Raw genomic sequence first — 22,507 nt, 5'->3', positions numbered from 1 at the left:
TTGTGTACAGCAATTGGATTCAGAAAAATTCTCCATGGGTCAGGATCACAGTTTATTATTTTTATTGATCTCTGGTTTCAGCTGAAGCTCCATCCTCAGATCTGTAATTATACAGAAAATTGCATATAAAGAAAAATAGTATGGTACACATTACCAATAATAAATATTTCCATGACATAAATACATACCACAGGATAAGAAATTTTTTTTTCCATGTACAATCACTAACTGGTTTGTGAGCTGCATAGCTCAACCTTAACGTACAGCTCAATGACAAGTTCTAGTAAAATATATGTTTACATCATGAACAAGTATTCTGCAATGCATCATCACTCAAAAGAAAAGTTAAGACTACATAATTCTTACCCCGAGAGATCATCGCATCCACTGTGTATTAACATTATATCAGGTAATCTCCACATGTGCAGAGTAAGATCGCAACGAACATATTACATTATGCTAGAGATGTAGCATGCGAAAAACAGTATATCATTTTCACTCAGTTATATAAGGTTGTCATATCCACTATGCAAATATTGCATTACACAGAATCCACATGTGGAGCTTAAACATTGTACCTTATAGAAGGGGTTAATCCATGACACAGCATTAGTGAACAACAAGGAAACTGCCAGCATCATAGCAGGCAAGATACTAACCGATGTTATGCATCAGTGCTTACAAGAAAACAATGTTCTCCCCTATGGGAGTATTGATAGAATACTCATTAAGGCAGAAAAAACTACTGACAAATTTACAAATTGTAGCAATTGGAATAAAAATTATTTCAGCAACAAGAGACAGCGTGAAAGCTTCATACAATTAAAAACCAATTTCCTTATTGACATAAAATTTTTTTGTAGAATATATTTTAAAATACTAGTAATAACATTTGTATTATTTATGATACTATACAGTGATAGGTAACCATAAATATTTAAGTATCAAGAACTACAGAGCCATATGAAAGTGTAAAATTAACATGAGCCCCATAATAAGAAGATGCTGGAAGTGATCCAGAAGCGTGTTGTGGGTTTTACATCAACATCCTTAGCAGCTGCGTCTACTGATTTGTAGGTAGCAACCTTTGTAAACCTTATGCAATTTAATCATATCTAATAAATAGTATATCACCTTAGCAAACAACAGACCTACACAGCATTTAGGTAGCAACATATGTCAACGACATAGAATTATGGTTGACATTGGAATGAGAATAATGTGTAGCTTGAGTGCAATTTGATTATAGGATGCAAAACTGGCAATTAATATAGAAAAGGCACAAGTAGGAACCTAGTGAATGAGTATGAAAAATACTGAGAACACAGGCATATATCTGCACATGACAGAGGGGTGGGTGGGTGCGCACGCATTGTGTTTTCTGAAGAAGGCTTTGGCCAAAAGCTCAAATATGTAGCAGTCTTTTTGTTGTGCCTGCCTGCAACTCAACATTTCATCTTTATGGTGAGTAGGGACCTGTCCTTTTCATACTATTGTTCCACATATACAAATAAGATAGATGTGCATCTGAATGAGGCCAAGAGGATCATTGCTGACACTGCCTGATCAGTTCCCATTCAATGATTGCCTGTTCTATCTACCATTGCCTCACAGTATCCCAGAAGAACAGCTACAAAATCTTAACAAGACAAAGTCCTGCAAGAGCTTAGTGCTTTCCATTCCACAATCCATCAGGTATGTGCTTGAAAGTGAACAAGCTACCTTTGGACCATTCCAGTCCACAGACGTTTTCAGTATCACTGAGAAGTATGATTTTATCAACAGTTGTTATTTTGTATAAATGCATATTTGAACCATCAGTTGTTTTTATTTTAATCTGCTTTCGTAAATACATATTTCAGTATAAGATTCAGTTGCCAGTTAGGAAATTTATTTCACCTAATCAGTTTCAATTTGGCAATACATGTATGCAAAGTATAAGAAGGGTACTACAGAAACTTGCTCCACACTGCTTTAGCAGATGTCAATATTTTCTTTGCAGAAAGCCGGCCGGAGTGGCCGAGCGGTTAAAGGCGCTACAGTCTGGAACCGCACGACCACTACGGTCACAGGTTCGAATCCTGCCTCAGGCATGGATGTGTGTGATGTCCTTAGGTTAGTTAGGTTTAAGTAGTTCTAAGTTCTAGGGGACTTATGACCACAGCAGTTGAGTCCCATAGTGCTCAGAGCCATTTGAGCCATTTCTTTGCAGAAATATAATGCCATGACATGCTCAAAAATCTTCATATTATATGTAATAATTATACACATAGATTGATAATTCACAGCAAATGAATCATATTTATGTGCGCAATTATGCTGTTGTGCTAGCAGCAAGGAACATATTTACATAATACATACAACAAACAAGGCACACAGTTGCATGTAAGCTATTGCTGGTATTAATATCTAAAAGAAAAGGGCTACTTTTCATCATTGTATAAGAGATACTCTAGTCAAAGTAGGGTCTGTTCTTCAGTGCAAGCTGATCAATTGAACAAATCTTTGGAATTTAGGCAGGTATGTTTAATATGTATGAGGGTTGAATGAAAAGTAATGCCTCCACCTTCATTAGTTGGGTTTGGATGGGAATATTTTAATAAACCAAATGCAGAAATAATTCTTAGAATGTGATTTTTAATTACCAATATTTACTTTTCCACATAATCACCAGCCAATTGTAACATTTCTGCCAACGATGAAGAAGTTTTCTGAAGCCATCACAGAAGAAGTTGACACTCTGTTTCCGCAACCACAGTTTCACAGTTCTCTCAATGTCTTCATCAGAAGCATAATGATGTCCCTGCAAATCATCTTTCATTATCGGGAACAGATGGAAGTCCAGTGCTAAATCTGGACTGTATGGAGGATGCTGTACGGTGGTGAGATTCAGTCTCTGAAGTGGTGGCACATGAAGTGTGTGGTATGGCATTGTCATGCTGCAGAAAAAACCTTTCCCTTTTCCTTTTGGACCCTTGTTAGCTGTCGTTTCAGAGTTCTCAGTGTTGTGATGTAATGGTCTGAATTTATTGTTGTTCCATGATCAAGGAAATCGACATTGATAACACCATCTGCATCCCAGAACATTGTGGCAATGAGTTTTCCTGCTGAGGGCTGCGTCTTAAATTTCTTTTTCTGGGGCGAGTCTTTGTGTCAATATTCCACAGACTGACGTTTTGTCTTCGGGTCATAATTGTGTACCCACATTTTGTCTCCTGTCACAGTTGAATGGAGAAAGGCGCCACCTTCATTCTCATAACACGAGAGGAGTTCCTGGCAAATTTCAAGTCTGTGCCCCTTCATTTCAGGAGTCAGCATCCGGGGTACCCATTGTGCCCGGATCTTCCAATATCCAAGCAAAGCAATAACGTGTCCCACACATTCTCGTCAAATGCCAATTGTGCAGTTTCTCTTTGAGTGATACAACGATTGTCCTGAATCAATCTGCCAACATTTTGCTTGTGAAACTTGGTGGTTGCTGTCACAGGCCGTCCAACTCTTTGTTTGTCACGGAGGTCAGTTGTTCCCGCCTCAACATCTTTAAACTTACTTGCCCAACAACGCACAGTACTCACATCAACACAATCACCATAAACTGCATTCATTCTCTGATGAATCTCCTTTGGGGTGACACCTTCTGCTGTCAAGAATTCAATGACTGCATGTTGTTTAAATCGCATTGACCCACCATCTGCGCAGGGTTCCGTACCTTACACTGTAACAACACAACCGTTGAATGCTAATGCTTCCCGCCAACTGGAGCTGCTGCATACCAATGCTGCCAACTGTTGAAGAGTTACGAAGATGGAGGCATTACTTTTCAGTCAACCCTCCTATTTTAAACTCTTAGAAGAGGTTCATTTTGAAGCCCTTCTCGGCCAAATGCCTTCTCGGCCAAATGCGATTTTTCCATATTAAGCAAAGATGTTTTTCAATTATGAGACATTCTGGGAAATTTTACTTATATGAATTTTCACTGTCTTTGTTGAGAAAGTGCTCACAAATGCAGGTCTTAAATGCCCTCCTTGTCTGCGCCATATAAAATCTTGGACATTTACTTGAGTGCATGCAGAATAATGTGGCCAGTTCATGCACAGACAGACCACAGGGCAAGTATGGGGAGAGTGGTAGTGGTGGGGGTTGCAGGCAGCATGCTGTAAGAGAAATGCCGAGTGCTAAAGGGGTAGTGCCATTCTAAACTGAATTTTACAATTACATTTTTTGTAAATATTAAGTGAAGCCTCTCCACACCCACACTTGCATGGTGACCATCTGAAAAGATCTCTGTTATCTTTGCTTTGTGTAGCATCTAAAAAGAATCCCACTGAAAATGCAAAAAAAAAAAAAAAAAAGTGATTTATATTTTCCTGACTTGTTAACCACCTTTCAGGAAAGCATCATGAATGGCAAATTTTGAGTAAAACCTATATTTTCCTTAAGACCATGACAAAATTTGCTTCTTTTGCCAAACCATGGAGGATTTACACTCTGTCATCTCCTAACGTGTTGTGTGGATGCAGTTGTGAAAGAATTCTGAAAGAGTAGTTTATTAATTCTATTAAGTGAGGAACTGAGGAAAAGTAAGGTCAGTGCCTTATGAAAAAGCACATCCTCAGCACAAAAATAAACATGTAATGTCTTCACTTATGTTGTTCCAAAACCTACAGCATTTCTCATTTTACTAGCAGTTGATGGCCCTCAAAAATTTACATTCTTCCATCAAAGAAGCTTTTAGTTAGTGCAGTAACACAGTAGATAATGAAGTTTTGCATTGTAGCAAAATACTTTCCTTTTTGTTTACTATCATTTGCCACAATCTCATTTCGATATGTTAAACCATTTATGAGATATGAGGAATGTTAAGGATATTTCATTTTGTCTTTAACACTGGCACTCATGATTGTAAATGATTGCACTACATAAGGCCAGTTTTCTTGAGATTGGTGACAGATAGAGACCTCCATTCAAGTCAAAAGATAAATTAAAGATGTTAGCTAAACTTCACACATAGCAAAATATTATGTAATATGCACCAAAAGCAAAATCATACTGACCCCTATTTTTCATTGTTAACTTTTACGAATTTCATGCAGTGTCTTATAACTGTGACTATTAATGACATGAAGGGCATGTCATCATTAGGCTGATATATAAAGCTATATGTAACACAAAAATGAATTTTTTTTTACCAAATAGTTTCCATAAAGTTGTTAAAAAAAGATTGCATGGTGTATGCCTCAATTCTGGTACTGCAGCGCATAGTCAATTGGCCGAAAGTGGGCAAACAACGTTGGCCTCCCCCGTTCCAAACAAACTTGGGAACTTGCCCAGCACTTCAGACAAAAACTGGTCACTGTGCATTGGCCACCGTATCTTGTTTGAGCTCTTAAACTAATATTAAGTAAGTTTCTGAATACACTTCTTATACTTAAAATACATGTATGGCCAAGTTCTAATGATCTATCCCAGATTACGTAAGCTTCTGAAAACGACAGATTAATCACTGATATAAATTTCCTAGTTGTGCAACTGATGACTGAATCTTATTCCGAAACCACTGAGAAGTGAAAGAATTCTGGAATGAACATCCACCTGAGAACTGCGACCCCTTTCCACTCGGCATTGCCCTTAAACCCGGGTTTAATCTTCTCCATCGTAATTGGTTGAGACTTAACACTACATCCAAATGGGACAAGGGAGATGTGACCACATCTTGACATAGTGGGTTCATTATGATTGTACTGCTTGTTACTGTGGTGGATATAATACATATTGTCGAGACCTGCATACTCCATATTTTTGAAGGCGATCAGAAAAAACATGGGCGGTGTGACATCAAGTGCTGCAATCTGGTTGTGAATTTTAAATATTAACACGTAAATATATTGTGTTTGTATGTGTGTTCTTTAATGACACACAATGCTCATAATAATAATTTTGTACCTTTTTTTTTATAATTAAGGAACTTTCTAGTCATACAGTAAATATATTGTATTACAAATGCTTAGGGTATTTGTCAAGTCTGTAATCAAGTTCATCCCACATTTGATGTATCACGTTTGTATCAGTCATTTGAGAGACTTTTTTGATGTGGCGCCATAATTCCAGTATGTCTGCTGTTAATGGAGGCACAAACATCGAATTTTTCATGTAAGTCTACACACAAAAATTGTGTTGGATTAAAGTAGATGAATTCTTGATGCTGCAATAGAAATGTTAGATCATTTTCCATTGTAGGACGCTCATCATTTCCACAGTAATGTAGTTATGTATTCAGTAACATTGAGATGGAAGTTGGGTGGAGCAACATTCTGCAGGCAGATTATGTCCACACTGTTGATCTCTAGCTGCAGGCCAAGTGAGGTGGCGCAGTGCTAAGGTGCTGGAACATATTCGGGAGGACGGTGTTTCAAATCCCCATTCAGATTTAGTATTTTTGTGTTTTCCCTAAATTGCTTAAAGTGTATGCTGGGATAGTTCCTTTAAAAAAGCATGGCGTATTTTCTTCTCCATCGCGTGTGTAAATCCCTTGCCATCAATTGGGTTTTAAACTCATAATCTATCTTCCCTCTGCATGCTGACTGAACCAGTTGTGCATCATTTCCAGATACATGTCTCCTGTAGTGATCTAGTCCATTATGAAAAAGGACCCCTAAACTCCAAAATTTGAGTTATCTGAGACCCATTAATTTTTGATAAGTCAAGAATATGCTGTACGATAGTGTAATGATTTTCTGTGCCTCAGATTCGTGTGTAGTACCTATCCACTGTTCCCAGAAGTGTTGCTTTAACACTAAAAACAAGTTTTTTATGAAAACTATCCTTTTGCATTTATTATTGCATTAATTTAGCAAACTCAGAACAGTTCACTTTGTTTTTGGGCGTCAAAGTTAGTATTAGTTTCAAGCTTTAAGATGCCCATTTTAATCATTTCTGTTAGTAATAGTGGTAGTTCTTTTATTTGCCCATGGATCATATTTTATAAACGAGCAGCTACCCCTGGCTGTGCTTACATATCAGTAGTTTTGTTGCAATGACTGATGATGAGGAAGTATGCTAGTAATTTATAAATATCTGGGTATGTAGTTTATATATCTAAAAACAACAATGAAAATTACACCATTCCTCTATACAAATGCTAGACAGCTGCATTCTCAGGAGACACACAGCAGAGCTATACCGAGGAGACATCATCAGTGTTATCAGTGATCATCTGATGCAGAAGACAAAACACATTCTGTGAATTATTACAAGGATTAATATAGAACTCAAACTGTTGAAAACCCTCCATCTGAATTTTAGTTTTTTTTTTAAATCATTAAGAAGCATTAGCAATCAATGAACTGCACAATAATAAAATATGTACAATCTAATGTTAGATACAATATAACACATAATGGAATGAGAACATCTACTACACACAAAACAATCTGGTTCTAAAAACAAAGATGATGTGACTTGCAAATGAAAGTGCTGGCAGGTTGGTAAGTCACATCATCTTTGTTTTTAGATATATTTTTCCCACGTGGAATCTTTCCCTCTATTATATGGGTATGTAGTTTTATAGATATGTATGTGTGTATGAATAAATGTTTGTAGCACTGGTGTAAAGGTACATAATGAAGGAATTCTCTGAATATTCAAAACCGTATCTTTTTCTTCACCTTGGATATTATTACACCTAATGTCTGCTTCATTTTTGGTGATTATCTGGTGGAAGCAAAGAGCCAATTCTATGGTAAATTAGATCTTAACTCATAAAAGTAGGCAAGGAACCTGGCATTTAGACTTCTGCATCCATACCAATCAAGTCATCTGGAAGCATGCATTATAGTTTCTGATTGTATTTAAAAACACTTCAATTCTTTACATTAGAACAGTACTGAAAGTGAAAGTTTGCCACCAGAGCAACACATACCAACTGTTGTTCATGTGCCCATATTTTTTATCCATTTTTCCTAAGGTGACTAATCAATGATTAATAGTGTAGGAAAAGAAAGAATGCTATTTACTGTGAAGAAGATGCGTTAAGCTGCAGGCAGGGACAATTAAAAGACACTTACATAGAGCTTTCGAGCTCAGCCTTCATCAGCAAAAGAGAAACATACAACCATTCATACACATAAGCAAGCACACCTCATCCACACGACTACCATCTCCAGCATCTCTATATTCCGGCCCTAGATGCTGGAGGTAAATGCACAGCATCTCTCTGTTTGTCGTACAGCATTTAAATGATGCTGTCATCGTGAGTCTTCAAGTTTCTTGAAAGCTGTGAGATGTGTAACATTCAGTGTCAAAAATTTGACAAGCTTGTGACTGTTCTACTGTCTCTGTATTCTTAGAGTCACATGACATTCTGTATCTAAGGTTTGGTGCAACTGACAGTACTCTGGAACTGTTCTACTGTCTCTGTATTCTTAGAGTCACATGACATTCTGCACCTAAGGTTTGGTGCAACTGACAGTACTCTGAAGTTTTCTGTATTTCAGTAACCCAAGCTTTCTTTGAGTTATGCGTAAATCAGACTTACATGTTTGAGGCATGTCATAAGAGCTTTAAACATGGTTCTCGGGCATACTGTCAAATTTTATTTTTTTAGCTACACAAAAACTCGTGCACAATAACATTGGATACCCAGTCACAAATAATCTGTAGACACTAAGAGTCGCTGACCATTACCCCAGCATTGTCTGCGTCTCACTCACATAAACCATATTTAAGAATGGTAATAATACTCAAAAGGATAATACAGTTTTCTAAAGTAACCTATGATCTCGCTCAGGGTTCAGGCTGACTCTACATGAAATCAGAATCAGTTCAGTGTCAGAATCGGTTCAATGGTAGAGTCTTGGAAAACATAACAGGTAGATTTACTTTAAGGGCAAGCACACGGTCCAATTCCATTATTCTGGAGGAATTTGCATGTGTAATATATTTAATTAAGTTGTTGTTTTGTGGAGATTTGTGTGGTACCTCTGCCTTCATTTTAGCTGTACAGGTCAAGCAAAATATTGGAATGATCTTAGTGTCATTGATTTTTTTTAGTTTGTCCCCACCCCCCTCAAAACTGTCTCATTCCCTTGGTTGTCCAGATAATTTCATTTTATTAGCTGGCTGAGACATTTCATGTGCTTTTTATGTTAGTTTCTTATTGTTATGGTCTGCCTTGGGGTCGCCATCTCAAAAGAACATAATCGGCCTGTTGTCAAATTTTACCTGTGGTTGTCTTAGAAACTTGTATAGTATAAACTCAGAATATGTCATGGCTCAAAGCAGGTGGGTGGAATCACCTTGCTCTATTCCCTTACTTTCGTATTTAATAATACTGGTATAAGCATGGATTAAACACATTAAGAAATGTATAAGAATTGTATTGATTTTGTTGAATCATATTACACAGAACATTTCAACCAATAAAAGCATTTTCACAAATATGATAAAGTTCAAATGTGAAAGAGTAAATAACATTTTCAAGAAATAAGTATTACTCTCTCATTCATGTAATATTCTTCAAATAAATAAATAAATAAATAGCTTGTACTACATACTTTGTGAAGTATGTAGCTGTGTTCTTCCTCAGGGTTCAAGCTATTTCATACCAAATTTGATCAAAATCAGTTCAGAAGTTTAGTTGTAAAAACATAACAGAGTGAGTTACTTTCATGCTATAATATTAGCGTGGATTAAACATATTGAGGATTGTATAAGTGTTGTGACAGTGCCACGACATTTAAGAGTGCCACCACGTCAGTACGCGCAAACGGCGATAGAGGCGCTCCGCAACTCGGCTGAGCGCGGGAGCGCCACCTAGCTACGAACGGCGCCGGCCGCATGTCACGGCACGGCAGTCGAATGACCGATACGGAATTGGTAGCATGTAACCAGCTATTGTTTCTACGTTTGTATATCCACGCAATTTATTAGTGATTAAAGGTTATAACACTTTTTGGCGACGAGGATGGGATATTTTTGTTCCTGCATTGTGGATTTGTGTGTTCGTGTTGGGGCAGACATGGAACAGATTATGCAAGCGTGGTATGATGTAGGCACTATACAGACCACTTTCGACACGGACAATTTGCCTGTTTCCCAGGGGACCGACGATGTGGCGGCGGTTCACTCGCGTCAACAACGTCGTGTTGGGCCGCCACGCTCGCAGCGAAAACAGCAACCACAGAAGCAGGTTCATTCTGGACTTCCTTCTTATCCACGTTGTTTCGTACAGCATGACAGGGCCACGTGTCCAAAATGTTGGGCCACGTGTAATTCATGTAGGAAAAAAGGCCACATTGCTTCTGTGTGTCAGTCCCCTAAAGTTCCTGTCGACGAGGACGAGGCATCGGACATGGATGTTAACTGTGTGCTTTCTCAAACAAATAAGTTGTTTGTTACTGTTCGTTTCTGGATAAAGACATTCGCATGCAAGTGGACAGTGGCTGTGCAGTAACTCTCATTAATTCTCGCACGTATTTGGAGTTGGGTTCCCCTCCCTTGTCTTCAGTTACGCGAAATCTGAGAACTTATAATAAACAAAAAATTCCTATCGTGGCCAGTTTGATGCTTCCACTGCCTACAAGTCTGTTGTTAGGCCCCTCACGTTTTATGTGGTGGGTCATGCGGGCACTGAAAACCTGTTCGGTTATGATGCTTTCCAGTTGTTCGGGTTCTCCATTGATGATGATGTGCACCTCATATCTGAGGATATTCCGTATCAACAGCTGGATGGATTGTGTTCTGAATTCTCGTCCGTGTTCTCTGCTGGTCTGGGTGATGCCAAGAATTTTGAAGCCCACATTACTCTTGAACCTACAGCTCGCCCTAAGTTTTTCCGGGCACGCCCTATTCCGGTGGTGATGCGTGCACCTGTCAAGGCTGAGGTAGACAGGTTAACAGCTTCAGGGGTTCTCCTTCCTGTTACCTCCAGCGAATGGGCATCACCAATCGTGGTGGTTTCTAAACCAAACGCGAGTCTGCGATTGTGTGGTGATTTTAAAGCCACTGTCAACACTCAGAGCCTCATTGACACTTGTCCTCTTCCCCGTCGTGAGGAGTTATTTACCAAGCTCGCCAGGGACCAGTTCTTTTCCAAACTTGACTTATCGGAGGCGTACCATCAGTTGCGTCTTCCAAGGAATTTCTCGTCATCAACACTCCTTGTGGGTTGTATCAGTACCAGCGGTTACCATTTGGCGTCGCTAGCGCGCCGGCCATTTTTCAGTGGTTTTTGGAACAGCTCACGGCTTCCGTTCCCGGCTGCATAAACTATCTGGATGACATTGTTGTCACGGGGGCCTCCACTGAGAAGCACCTTTGCAATTTGCGTTCACTGTTTCGGGTTCTGCATTCGACTGGGTTGAAGTGCAATCTGGACAAGTCACAGTTCTTCCAACCCTCCATCGTGTACCTTGGTTTCCACTTGTCCCGTGAGGGTATACGTCCTCTACGTCAGCATGTTGCGTTTCTAGGCAAGATTGCTTATTATCACAAATTCATTCCATCCGCGGTGGCGGTAGCTCATCCACTGCATCAGCTGTTACGCAAAAATGTCCCTTTCTGTTGGTCCGACGAGTGTGAGCAGGCTTTTGTCCGCCTGAAGGCTCATTTGCAGTTGGCGCCTTGTCTTGCCACATTCCGTCCGGGTCAGCACTTGGTTCTGGCGACTGACGCGTCCCAGTATGGCCTAGGGGCTGTTCTCGCCCTTCGGTATGAGGATGGGTCGGAACGACCCATTGCCTATGCTTCCAAGACCCTCAACGATGCGCAACGGCATTATTCTCAAATTGAAAAGGAGGTGCTCGCTATCATTTATGCTCTAAAAAAGTTCAGTGTTTTTTTGTATGGTTCTAAGTTTCACCTCATCACCGACCACAAGCCACTGGTCTCTCTGTTCAGCCCATCGGCGTCGCTTCTGGATAAGGCAGCTCACCGCCTGCAACATTGGGCCTTATACTTGTCTCGTTTTCACTATGAGATTCACTATCGCCCCACAGCCCAGCACGCCAACGCTGACGCGTTGTCGTGTTTGCCGATGGGCCCCGACCCGGTTTTCGATCGAGATGAACTACTCTGTTTACACATTGATGAGGCAGAACGTCGTGCGGTCGAGGGTTTTCCGCTTACAGGGTCGCAAGTCGCGTCGGCTACTGCGCGGGACCCGGTCCTGCGCCAGGTGATCAGTTTTATTCAACGGGGTTGGCCGGGCAGGACCAAGGGCCGGGCATCGGATCCCCTTCGCAACTACCATGCCTTGCACCTTCGTCTGTCTGTTTGTGATGGTTTTGTTCTTCTGGCCACAGATGGCGCATCTCCACGAGTCGTGGTGCCAGCCTCTCTTCGCAAAGATGTTCTCAAACTGTTGCATGAAGGCCATTGGGGGATTTCTCAGACTAAGTCCCTGGCCCGCAGGCATGTTTATTGGCCCGGTATTGATTCGGACATCGCCCACATGGTAGCTGCGTGTGGTCAGTGTGCTCAACAACTGGCTGCACCCCGTACAATGCCCTCTCCGTGGCCTGACCCGGCGCAGCCATGGGAACGGGTGCACGCTGACTTTGCCGGCCCCTTCCTCGGCACTTATTGGTTGCTGTTGATTGACGCCTTCTCAAAGTTTCCGTTTGTTGTTCGATGTCCGTCGCCCACCACTGCGGCGACGACACTGGCTTTGTCCAAAATCTTTGCGCTAGAAGGTCTTCCATCCACAATCGCCACGGACAATGGCCCTCAGTTCTCTTCGCAGGCCTTCCGTGATTTTTGTGCTGGACACGGGATTCATCATGTTACTGCACCGCCCTTCCATCCGCAATCGATTGGGGAGGTCGAGCGCCTTGTCCGCACTTTCAAAAGCCAGATGAAAAAATTCCTTAGTGATTTTTCCACAGATGATGCTCTGTTGCATTTTCTAAGTTCTTATCGCATCACGCCTCTGGGTGATCGCAGCCCTGCTGAACTCTTGCATGGCCGCCAACCACGCACTCTACTGCACCTGCTTCACCCTGTCAGGCCTTGTTCTGCGTCCCCTCGTGCGGGAAAATACTCGGTGGGTGCCGACGTGTGAGCACGAGGGTATGGATCTCGCCCTAAATGGATTCCAGGGGTGGTCAAGGCTCTTCGCGGCCGCTGGCTTTGTGAAATTCGTACGGACGACAGCATAGTTGTTGGCCATTACGACCAGATGCGCCCAAGAGTGGTGGCCACGCCGGTGCCACCGCCCCTTCCTTCACCTCCACCAGCCCGAGAAGCCAGTCCTGTCGCTGCTGCCGATCTCCCATGCGTGTTGCTGAAGCCGACGTTGCTACCGCTTTCGAGTACGCTGGAACCGGCCTTAGTCGCGACACTGTCTTCTCCGGGACCCATCTCGCTGGAGCATACCCCCAGGTCCACGACACCTATGGATGCTGCTCCGGAGTTTTCACCCATCATCTCGTCCAGGAGGCACGTTCCACGCACGGGCTTCCATCCTGGACATTTTCGACCATACTCTCGTGTTTCTCTGTGGGATCTTCTCGGGGCCTCCCAAGAGGCCATGGATGTCTCCGCGCTGTCCGTGTCTCCCAGGAAGTGAGTGTTTTTTTTTTCAAGGGGGGAAAAGTGTTGTGATAGTGCCACGACATTTAAGAGTGCCGCCACATCAGTACGCGCAAATGGCAATAGAGGCGCTCCGCAACTCGGCTGAGCGCGGGAACGCCACCTAGTTACGAACGGCGCCGGCCGCATGTCACGGCACGGCAGTCGAATGACCGATACGGAATTGGTAGCATGTAAGCACCTATTGTTTCTACGTTTGTATATCCACGCAATTTATTAGTGATTAAAGGTTATAGCAATAAGCGTCATATTCTAGCTGTTAGCTGTGGCTGTGTTCATTTAACAGTAAACCGAAATGGAAATGTGTATATCACTTTATTTGCCAGGAGACATCGGTAAATTTGTTCGGTCGCTAGGTGCAAGTCTTTCTTATTTGATGCCACCCAGTCACAACTGGAAAAAAAGTTGATTTGGCCAGTAATTGAACCTGGGACAGTAAGGAATGCTAACCGCATGACCATAAGCTGTTGATGCAAATCATTACATCTTTGAGAAGCTATAAGGGATGTGTGACACAGTGGCTGAAATACAAGGGCTTGTGACATGTTATTATGGAAGTATGGATGAAACACGTGGAGAGTTGTACAAGCATTATATCATTACACTGAGTCGTATTATGTAAAACATATCAAACAATAGCATTTTCACTAATGTGATATAGTTCAAAAGTTACAGAGTAAATAACTTTTTCAAAGCATAATTATTGTTCCATACTTAGTGTTATACTCTTCAAATCAATAAATATGTTGTGCTGCACACTTCATAATGTATCCAATGTTCTTTGTCAGCATTCAAGCTATTTCCAGACTAAATTTAATCAAGATCAGTTCAGCAGTTTCATCATAAAAGTCAGTTCAGCAGTTTCATCATAAAAGCATGACAGCCAGAGTTATGTTTGCATTTATAACATTAGTATGAATTAGGCACATTACATTTATATAGTCTGGTGGAATACACTGGAAACTGATGCAACTAAATAAAATCTTTGGAGTTTCTCAGCAGGACTACACTTCTGTAATGAATTGATGAAAACAGTTACATAACTTGTAATAATAGAAATGCAAAGTTTTACTCATCAAAAGATTTGTTATGTATTTGCAGATTCAAATTCAAATGTCCAAATAATTTTTATTGCATGTGAAGCCTTATTAGCTTGGACTGAAGACAAGATATGAGTCCCGTAGAGCACAAGTGGTGTAACTCACATATTTCTCATTTCCAGATATTTAATGGTTTACTAGGATTGTTATACAAAGGTTAATAGTGCTTTACTAATCATATACGTTATCAGAAGTTTTCTATAACTTGAGTTAGCAATGTGAACAAATTTGATCAAGTTACAGACATAATATAAGGGCCTAATTGAATTTGCAGCACCCATGCTATAAAGAGGTAAGATTCCCCCCTCCTAAGGACCACATGAAATGACTTCTCTCTTCTTTCTTTTCTCCTTTCTTTCTTTCCTGTGGTTTCTTCATTATTTCTTTCTTCTGTTCGTAATGCACGTGCCTTTTTCGTTTTTTTCCTGGTAGGCCTTGAGACTTTTTACTTTTGCTCCAAACTTTTTCTCCTATTTCTTGCTCTGTTATTTCCATTCCGCTCAGGTCTGCTTTAACTTCTTTGATCCAGACCATTGATGTTTTTGGGTTTCTGTCAGAAAAGATAAAAATTCTTTTTATATGTCTAGCCTCTTTAGTTGTCCATAGCATACAATGCGTCTCTACCTCATTGTGTCTAATATTCATTCTATTTTTTCATAAACTTCTTTACTACTTTTTAATTTCCATTTCCCATTATCATATTTTGGTCCCAAGATTTTCCTTTCCTTTTTCGGTATTTCATCTGATTGACTATATTTAACAAAAGGCATTGTGGTCTAATGACAGTATTGTTCTGCCAGAGTTTTGCTTTCATGGAAACAGATTTCTAGTTATTTGCTATAAAAATGCACTTCACAGTTAACATCACTGTTTTTACATATGTACTTTTATATAATCTGTGTTACTTATTTTATTACTTCTCTTCAGTGGCCCAATCTTTTCAGTATTGTATGAAGGAAGAAGACTGACTCCAGAGGGTATGAACAAATGAAATAAATGGTAAAAAGTTCTTCCACGCCTTTCTTCTTTTGCTTTTTAAACACTGTGGTTCTGTGTACAGCTTTATATAATATATGTTGGGGAAACTGTGCATCCTGTTTTAGATCTTGGCATGAAGTCCAACTTGTGAAAATACATCTCTGTTGAAAGTTTTTTTGAAGAAGTGTGTGAGTGGACCACTCTTTCGGTATGAAATCCCCTGCATCTTTGCCATGACACTGCCTGTTTTTCACTACAGTCCTCCTTTTGGTGATTGACTTTAACAATTTGTACACAGACAAGAAGTCATTGTTTGTCATTACAGTGACATGTAAGGGATTGTAATTACAGTGACATGCAAGGGATGTTTTTTCTTTCAATTGACAATCTACCAGTCATTGTGACAAAATATCTGTTGTGTAAACTCTTGGTCCATAATTTCAGTTTTATTCTTTTCACTTAAAACTGGTTTCATTAATGTCATGGGTATTTTCTAGTTTGTATTCTGCCCTGTACACGTACTACTGTACATTACAACATCTTTTGCAGGCTGCTCTCAGTTTGATGTGTTTGACCAAACAGGCACCATTTTCTTGGAAACCTCGAGATCCAGCCACTTCATCCCAGGAATACATAAATCCTAATTTTGAAAACAGCTTGTGGCAACCCAAAGTGTAAACGTATAAATTATGTGTGTAATACGTTACTTGACATGTGATAGAGATTTTGCTAAATTAAAATAAAGATCATAAGAGGAACAATCAGAAACTGATTTCTTCAGTGTCCACTTTCATGGACTCTCGAGCTTTTTCAGCAGTTCAGATGCAATTCTTGTTCATCTGTTGAATGCTTCAGTTAATTAGCAAAAGTATCACATTCTCCTTGTGAGGAGTGTGGAAATGCAAGTTCAACTAGTTAAAAGGTCCACAATAAACATTTTCTGCAATTGGCTCTTTTCCTTGGCTTTCAGCATGTTTTTTGTACAGTTTATAGAGCAGTCAAATATTCCAATTTTGTGGTGAATGTCTTCTATATGGTTCACAGTATCTAGTACAGTGTGATTGATAAGAGGAGAATGAATGTGATGACATTCTATAGCATTTTTTGTTCTGGGTTTTGTTAACAAGAACTGTGTTGCCTCATTTATCTTCATCTGGAGCCTCTGTAAGTTTTACCTTTTTTTATGGCTCAGCTCGTTCTATCATCAGAGATTTTGAGTAATTTTATTGTAATATAGAATTTATCTACATCTGTTATGTTCAGATATTGTACTTTATATTGGTAAAAGAACCAAAACACGCGAAAAAACTAATAACTTTGATGTACAGTAATAAAATTAGAAAATAAAAAAAAAAGACCAGCAGTGGATGACTGAATATTCACTGCCGGATCCATTATCATCCCATCCCGCGTCCGGCCATCCTGATTTAGGATTTCCGTGATTTCCCTAAATCTATCTAGGCAAATGCCAGGATGGTTCCTTTCAAAGGGCATGGCCGACTTCCTTCTCCGTCCTTCCCTAATTCGATGAGACCGATGACCTCGCTGTCTGGTCTGCTTCCCCAAAAAAACCCAACCCATTATCATCTCAAATAACCGGTTCCAGAATGCTGTCTTTATTACCATAACTCATGGTCAATCACACTTAGCACAGTTGGGACAATTAAGCATGTAAAATCCTATTACTGGGATAGTCTGAAGATCGAACATCCATACCATATAGAGAAGACTCAAAACAATAGTTAGGCACAGGAGTGTAGCTCCCAACTACACCAATTCAGCTGTTAACAGATCGATGTGTGTTACACCTTATGCTGCTACGTGCACAGCTGCTATGCGAGTTGTGAATTTCATCATTTGCTGTGTTTACAGAATGCCATTTGCTGAACAAGATCCTGACAGTATTAAAAATATAAGGAAAAGTGGAGTTATACCACTTCAGGCTTTAAGGAGGCTCGTATACAGGGTGTTTCAAAGTCTTCGTATCAGATGTCTGGAGGTGATTGATTATAACATGAGAAAAAACTATTGTTAGAGACAAAAGGTTTGCTGACGTTTCCCGGCAACACTAGGTGTAGGTGTCCTTTAATATTGGTTATGCCCCTGAGAGGTGATAGAGCATGGGCACTTTACGGTGCAGACGTAACTTATGTATTGCCTATAATCCAGTCATCTTCTCTGTATGAAAAGGGGTAGGGACAGCAAAATCACTCCATTAATTTATTGGAGTAAATTGACCCTGCTAGGCCAGTAAAATCTTGTCATCCCAGAGCTGGAAAATACTAAAGGATGTCTAGCGTCATTGGGAAATATCAGTGAACATTTTGTCTCTAACAAAAGCTGTCCTCTGTGACCTGATATATCACCTCTAAATGTTTGATGTAAAGACTTTGAAACACACTGTGTGTGGAACTGGAGATATAGTTGTCCAAAAATACTCAGAGTCAAACTTTTAAACAATGGAGTTACAGAAAATTTAAAATATTTTATTCTAAAAATAATGTCCACCAACAAAACTTAAACTTGATATAGATTGATAGCATTCATAGTCCTGAAAATACCTTTCATTTTTAACACTAACTGGAATACATTCATTTGGGGCCCTAGCAGCCAACAAAAGAATACTATTTTTGAAACAGAAAGCTTTCAAATTAGATATCTTTTAGAATAACATGTTGTGGTCTTGTTAACACACAATATATATTTGTGAAAGATACGTACTAATTGACAGGAAAACAATGCATCTGCAGCTGACTGAACATGAGACCAGCTAGCTGGTCGATTTAAGCCCAAGTGACTTTGAACTCGCTCTCATTCTCTGCAAGTCAGCTGACACCATGTTCTAATTTAATTGACTCTTCCCTAGGTACCACCACTATATTTACAGACTGTGACAGATAACAAAATGGTCTGCTCTCAACTGTACAAAGTCGAATGCGATTGCTAGAGTGCTGTTACACTTTGACATCTGTGAACTATTATACTTATTTAGCCATGTGAAATAACTGTTACTTTGGTTTCCACTACCAGTTATCATTTCGCCACTTCTGTCTTACTATATTCCAGTTGGCCTCTGGCTCAAGACAATTATTTTATTTTATTGTGAACTTATTGACTTTTATTTAATGTTGTAGTGTACTTATGTATGTGTACTAAATAACCCTTGCTACAGAAGAGCAATTGTACTTCAAAATTTGCAGTAACAATGGATATTAAAGTTGCACAAAAAGTTTCGCACCCCTCACCCCCTCCAAATAATGAAGTGAGTAATGCTGATTCTGATAAATAAAATTTAGCGTATGAATAGATGTACACACAGGCACATCAGACTGGTGGCTTCTCTGCCTGGAATAGGAAACTTCACATCCAAGCTCGGTAATGTATCTGGAGGCCTCAGCGTCCGGATGAAGCTATGCCATGTGTCGATAGTAGGTTTCAGTGACCACAGCTTGTTTCCTCAGTTCCGTCCACTTCACCTACCAAAGGTGTATGATCCTGCTCCTTAACTGGGAGGCAACAATATGTATATGCACTTAACAACTAACTGCTGTAGATATTGTACTGGTCTCCTAGGCTGTTGTATCTGCTGAAATGCACAACTAATAATCAATGAGAAGAGTGGTAGAAAATTTCAAAATACATGTGGTAAAGAAAGTTTAGTAGTATTCTGTCACAGATATTGACAGTTTTCATCAATTTTTATGTATGAATGACCAAATAATTTTCATGGCTAAATGGACTAAAAATGTCTCCAAGTGATGATGCAAAATTTGACACAGTCCTTTAAATTACAAATCCCTGTATCATTATTTTAGCCTTCATCTTATATTATTCATATTTTCAAATTTTTTACAATATTTGATCAGATTTTACTGTTTTACAATTTGTGTAATCATATGAATGTGCAGGTGGATGTGGTAGAGATTAGAAGAGAGTAAATGCAATTTTTAGGAAGATTGTGTTTTACCTTCTTTAAATTTTTTTTGACATTTCAGCTACATTTTTCATTTGGCACTTATCCTTGTGATTCTCTCTGTTTCTCAAATTGGAAAGGATTGGTGATGATAGTTTCATGAGTGATTTAACTATTGAATGTGTCAATTATTGTTTTGAGATTTCTAAATAGGTGGAAATAAGGACTTGGACATGTTTACCTTCAAACTTCTGTTAATGTTGTGCTGCATTTCTGATGGTTTTTCACCTTCAGTAATATAACATATGATAATAGTATTGAAATTCAGAGTGACCTCAGTTGTGAGAACCCAATTACTGACTTTCATAAAACATCATTTGTAGCTTCAAACAGTGGAAAATCCAGGATGGAATAATGACAATATTATGAAAAGGATAGATAGCTACTCACCATACAGAAGAGACAAAAGCAACATACAGGCACAACAAAAATACTGCTGTACATGTGAGCTTTTGGCCAAAAGGCTTTCTTCTAATGGTTTTTTTTTTTCCCCGAACGTATTCATGCAAGCACTACTCACATTCTGGCTGGCCTCAGTGGCCAAACACAGTGGTCAGCTCACATATGTAGCAGTCCTTTTGTTGAGCCTGTCTGCAACTCAGTGTCTCCCCTGTATGGTGAATAGCAATCTTTCCTTATCATTTTTAGTTTATTATCTAAGTACTTTTTTCAGAATGAATATTTCATCTGTAATGGAGTGTGTGCTGTTTTGAAAGTTCTTGACAAATTGAAATTGTGTGCCAGTCTGAAACTTGTATCTGGAACCTAACTTTTGGTTTGGCTTAGTGGTAATGGTTCTTTTGTTAGAAACAGTTTATGCTTCCATTTTGATTATTGTTATTATTATTATTATTATTATTATTATTATTTTGATTTAACTAATTGTTAGGTGATAGATAGGAGGCAATTTGATGGAAAAATTACATTTGTTACTCTTATATTACTTAAATATCTCATTGTGTACCGCTTATTTATTTCCTATTTAATTGAATTTATTCTGTTTGTGTACTTGCCAGTATATCTGTGCAATTCGTGATTAATCTTCACCAATTGCTATTGAAATGTAATATTTCCTACATTGGAACATTCTGTTCATAATTTTTGTATTTTTGTGCACTCGTATTTGAATCTTAGTGTCAAATGGAAATACATATAGATCTTGTATTGGTAATGATGGTACCTCTCTTTCAGCAAGCTTCAGATTATATAACACAGTTCACTGTCCCAGCTGTGGAAGGTTTCTTCCGATCAATAGCATTGTCTCATGGGAGTTCTCTGCAAGATACTCTGAGACTACTTACACTCTGGTTTGATTATGGACAGTGTAATGAGGTGTATGAGGCCCTAGTTGAAGGAATAAGGACTATAGACATTGACACATGGCTACAGGTAATTTGTGAAATCAGTCTCTTGTATACCAAAGATTTCATTTTCTATGCTGTTATGCAAGTGTCAGTAAACAGGAAAATAGACTCAAAAAAAGTTAAAAAGAGTCACTCTTACTCTTGTTTCTTTGTTTATAGTCTTCTGCATTGTAAAAGGTAGCTGTTTGTAAATGTCAAAAGATTTCACATCATGGACGATTACAGTTGTACATGTCATGTGTAACATGACTTTTTCTTTCCTGACATACATTGTAAACTTTTGGTAAATATGTATTACATTATTCTTAAGAATTCCCATGTTTGTATAACAACAATTCCAGTCCAAGCTGCCGGAGATGGTGGTCATGTATGTGTGAGGTGTGCTTGCGTGTGTGTGAATGAATGAATGTGTGTGTTTTCTTTTCTGAAGAAGGCTTTGGCTGAAAGCTTAATCGTAACAGTCTTATCATTGTACTTTTCTCCCTCCCACCCATACACTTCACTGTCTGCAGTAAGCCATGCTACTCTCATCGAATCTCTCCTCATCGCATATGTCTCATAAGTGTAACATCTTTCACAGCAGACCAGATTGCACTTTTGAGGCAATCCACTGCATAACTCACACATTCATTAGTTAATCACCAATAATATTTTAAAATGTATAATTACAGTTATGCACTGGAAAATTATCTCATAATATTAAAAATGCATAATTTTACAATTTTAGGTAATACCACAACTGATTGCAAGAATTGATACACCTCGAGTGTTGGTGGGACGATTGATTCACCACTTGTTAATTGATATAGGGAAAAAACACCCACAGGCTTTGGTTTATCCACTGACTGTAGCTACTAAATCAGCAAGTTTATCTCGAAGAAATGCTGCTAACAAAATTCTCAACAGTATGCGTGAACATAGCTCTTTACTTGTGAGCCAGGCTATTCTTGTAAGTGTTCCATTTTGTTGTACTTTTACCTTAAACTTATTATAGGCATTATTGTACTATAGCTGTCATTGTATTTTCTTAAATCCATAACAGAGGATAAAAACTTGTAAACTTATCAATGGTCTTTTTTAGCATTTATACGGAATTTTGTGTGGACTGCAGATTATTTTATTATTATTTAATTTTCATATGTTAGATTTTGCCAGTCACCATCATTAGTTACTTGTCATAATAATCATTTTGACACTTTTTATTACTGTATGAGATACATTGCATCTGTATTTTTGTGTTTCATCATTATGAGCTGATGATGGCAATTTCCTGAAATTGAGTAATAAAAGAATTTAATTGTGAACAGAATTCTATATGCAGCTCCAAAGGCATTCTTTATTAAAAACCACCATTTCATTGCTTTTTTCAAATCCAACTGCACTGAAAACAGGGGAATGCTATTTATTAGCTAATAAATGTAATGTAGTTTGATACTAAATGTATTTAAATTTACTGTAAGAATCAGAATGACTTCCAAATGTAATAACAAAGTGATTTGTTTTTA

General features: G+C 39.0%; 1 protein-coding gene across 2 annotated transcripts in view; it reads left to right on the top strand.

The window, feature by feature from the left end:
• Positions 1–22,507, top strand: part of LOC124594853 (serine/threonine-protein kinase mTOR) — a 264,014-nt gene that overhangs the window by 209,354 nt on the left and 32,153 nt on the right. For both annotated transcript variants that reach the window (XM_047133312.1, XM_047133311.1), the window contains 2 exons: positions 20,830–21,027; positions 21,730–21,951. In XM_047133312.1, the coding sequence (XP_046989268.1) occupies positions 20,830–21,027; positions 21,730–21,951 (420 nt within the window). The remainder of the gene's footprint in view (positions 1–20,829; positions 21,028–21,729; positions 21,952–22,507) is intronic.

Source organism: Schistocerca americana, chromosome 2 (genome assembly GCF_021461395.2).
Source record: "Schistocerca americana isolate TAMUIC-IGC-003095 chromosome 2, iqSchAmer2.1, whole genome shotgun sequence".
NCBI lineage: Eukaryota > Metazoa > Arthropoda > Insecta > Orthoptera > Acrididae > Schistocerca > Schistocerca americana.
Note: the sequence above shows the minus strand (reverse complement) of the source record. Positions and strands in the feature narration are given on the sequence as shown.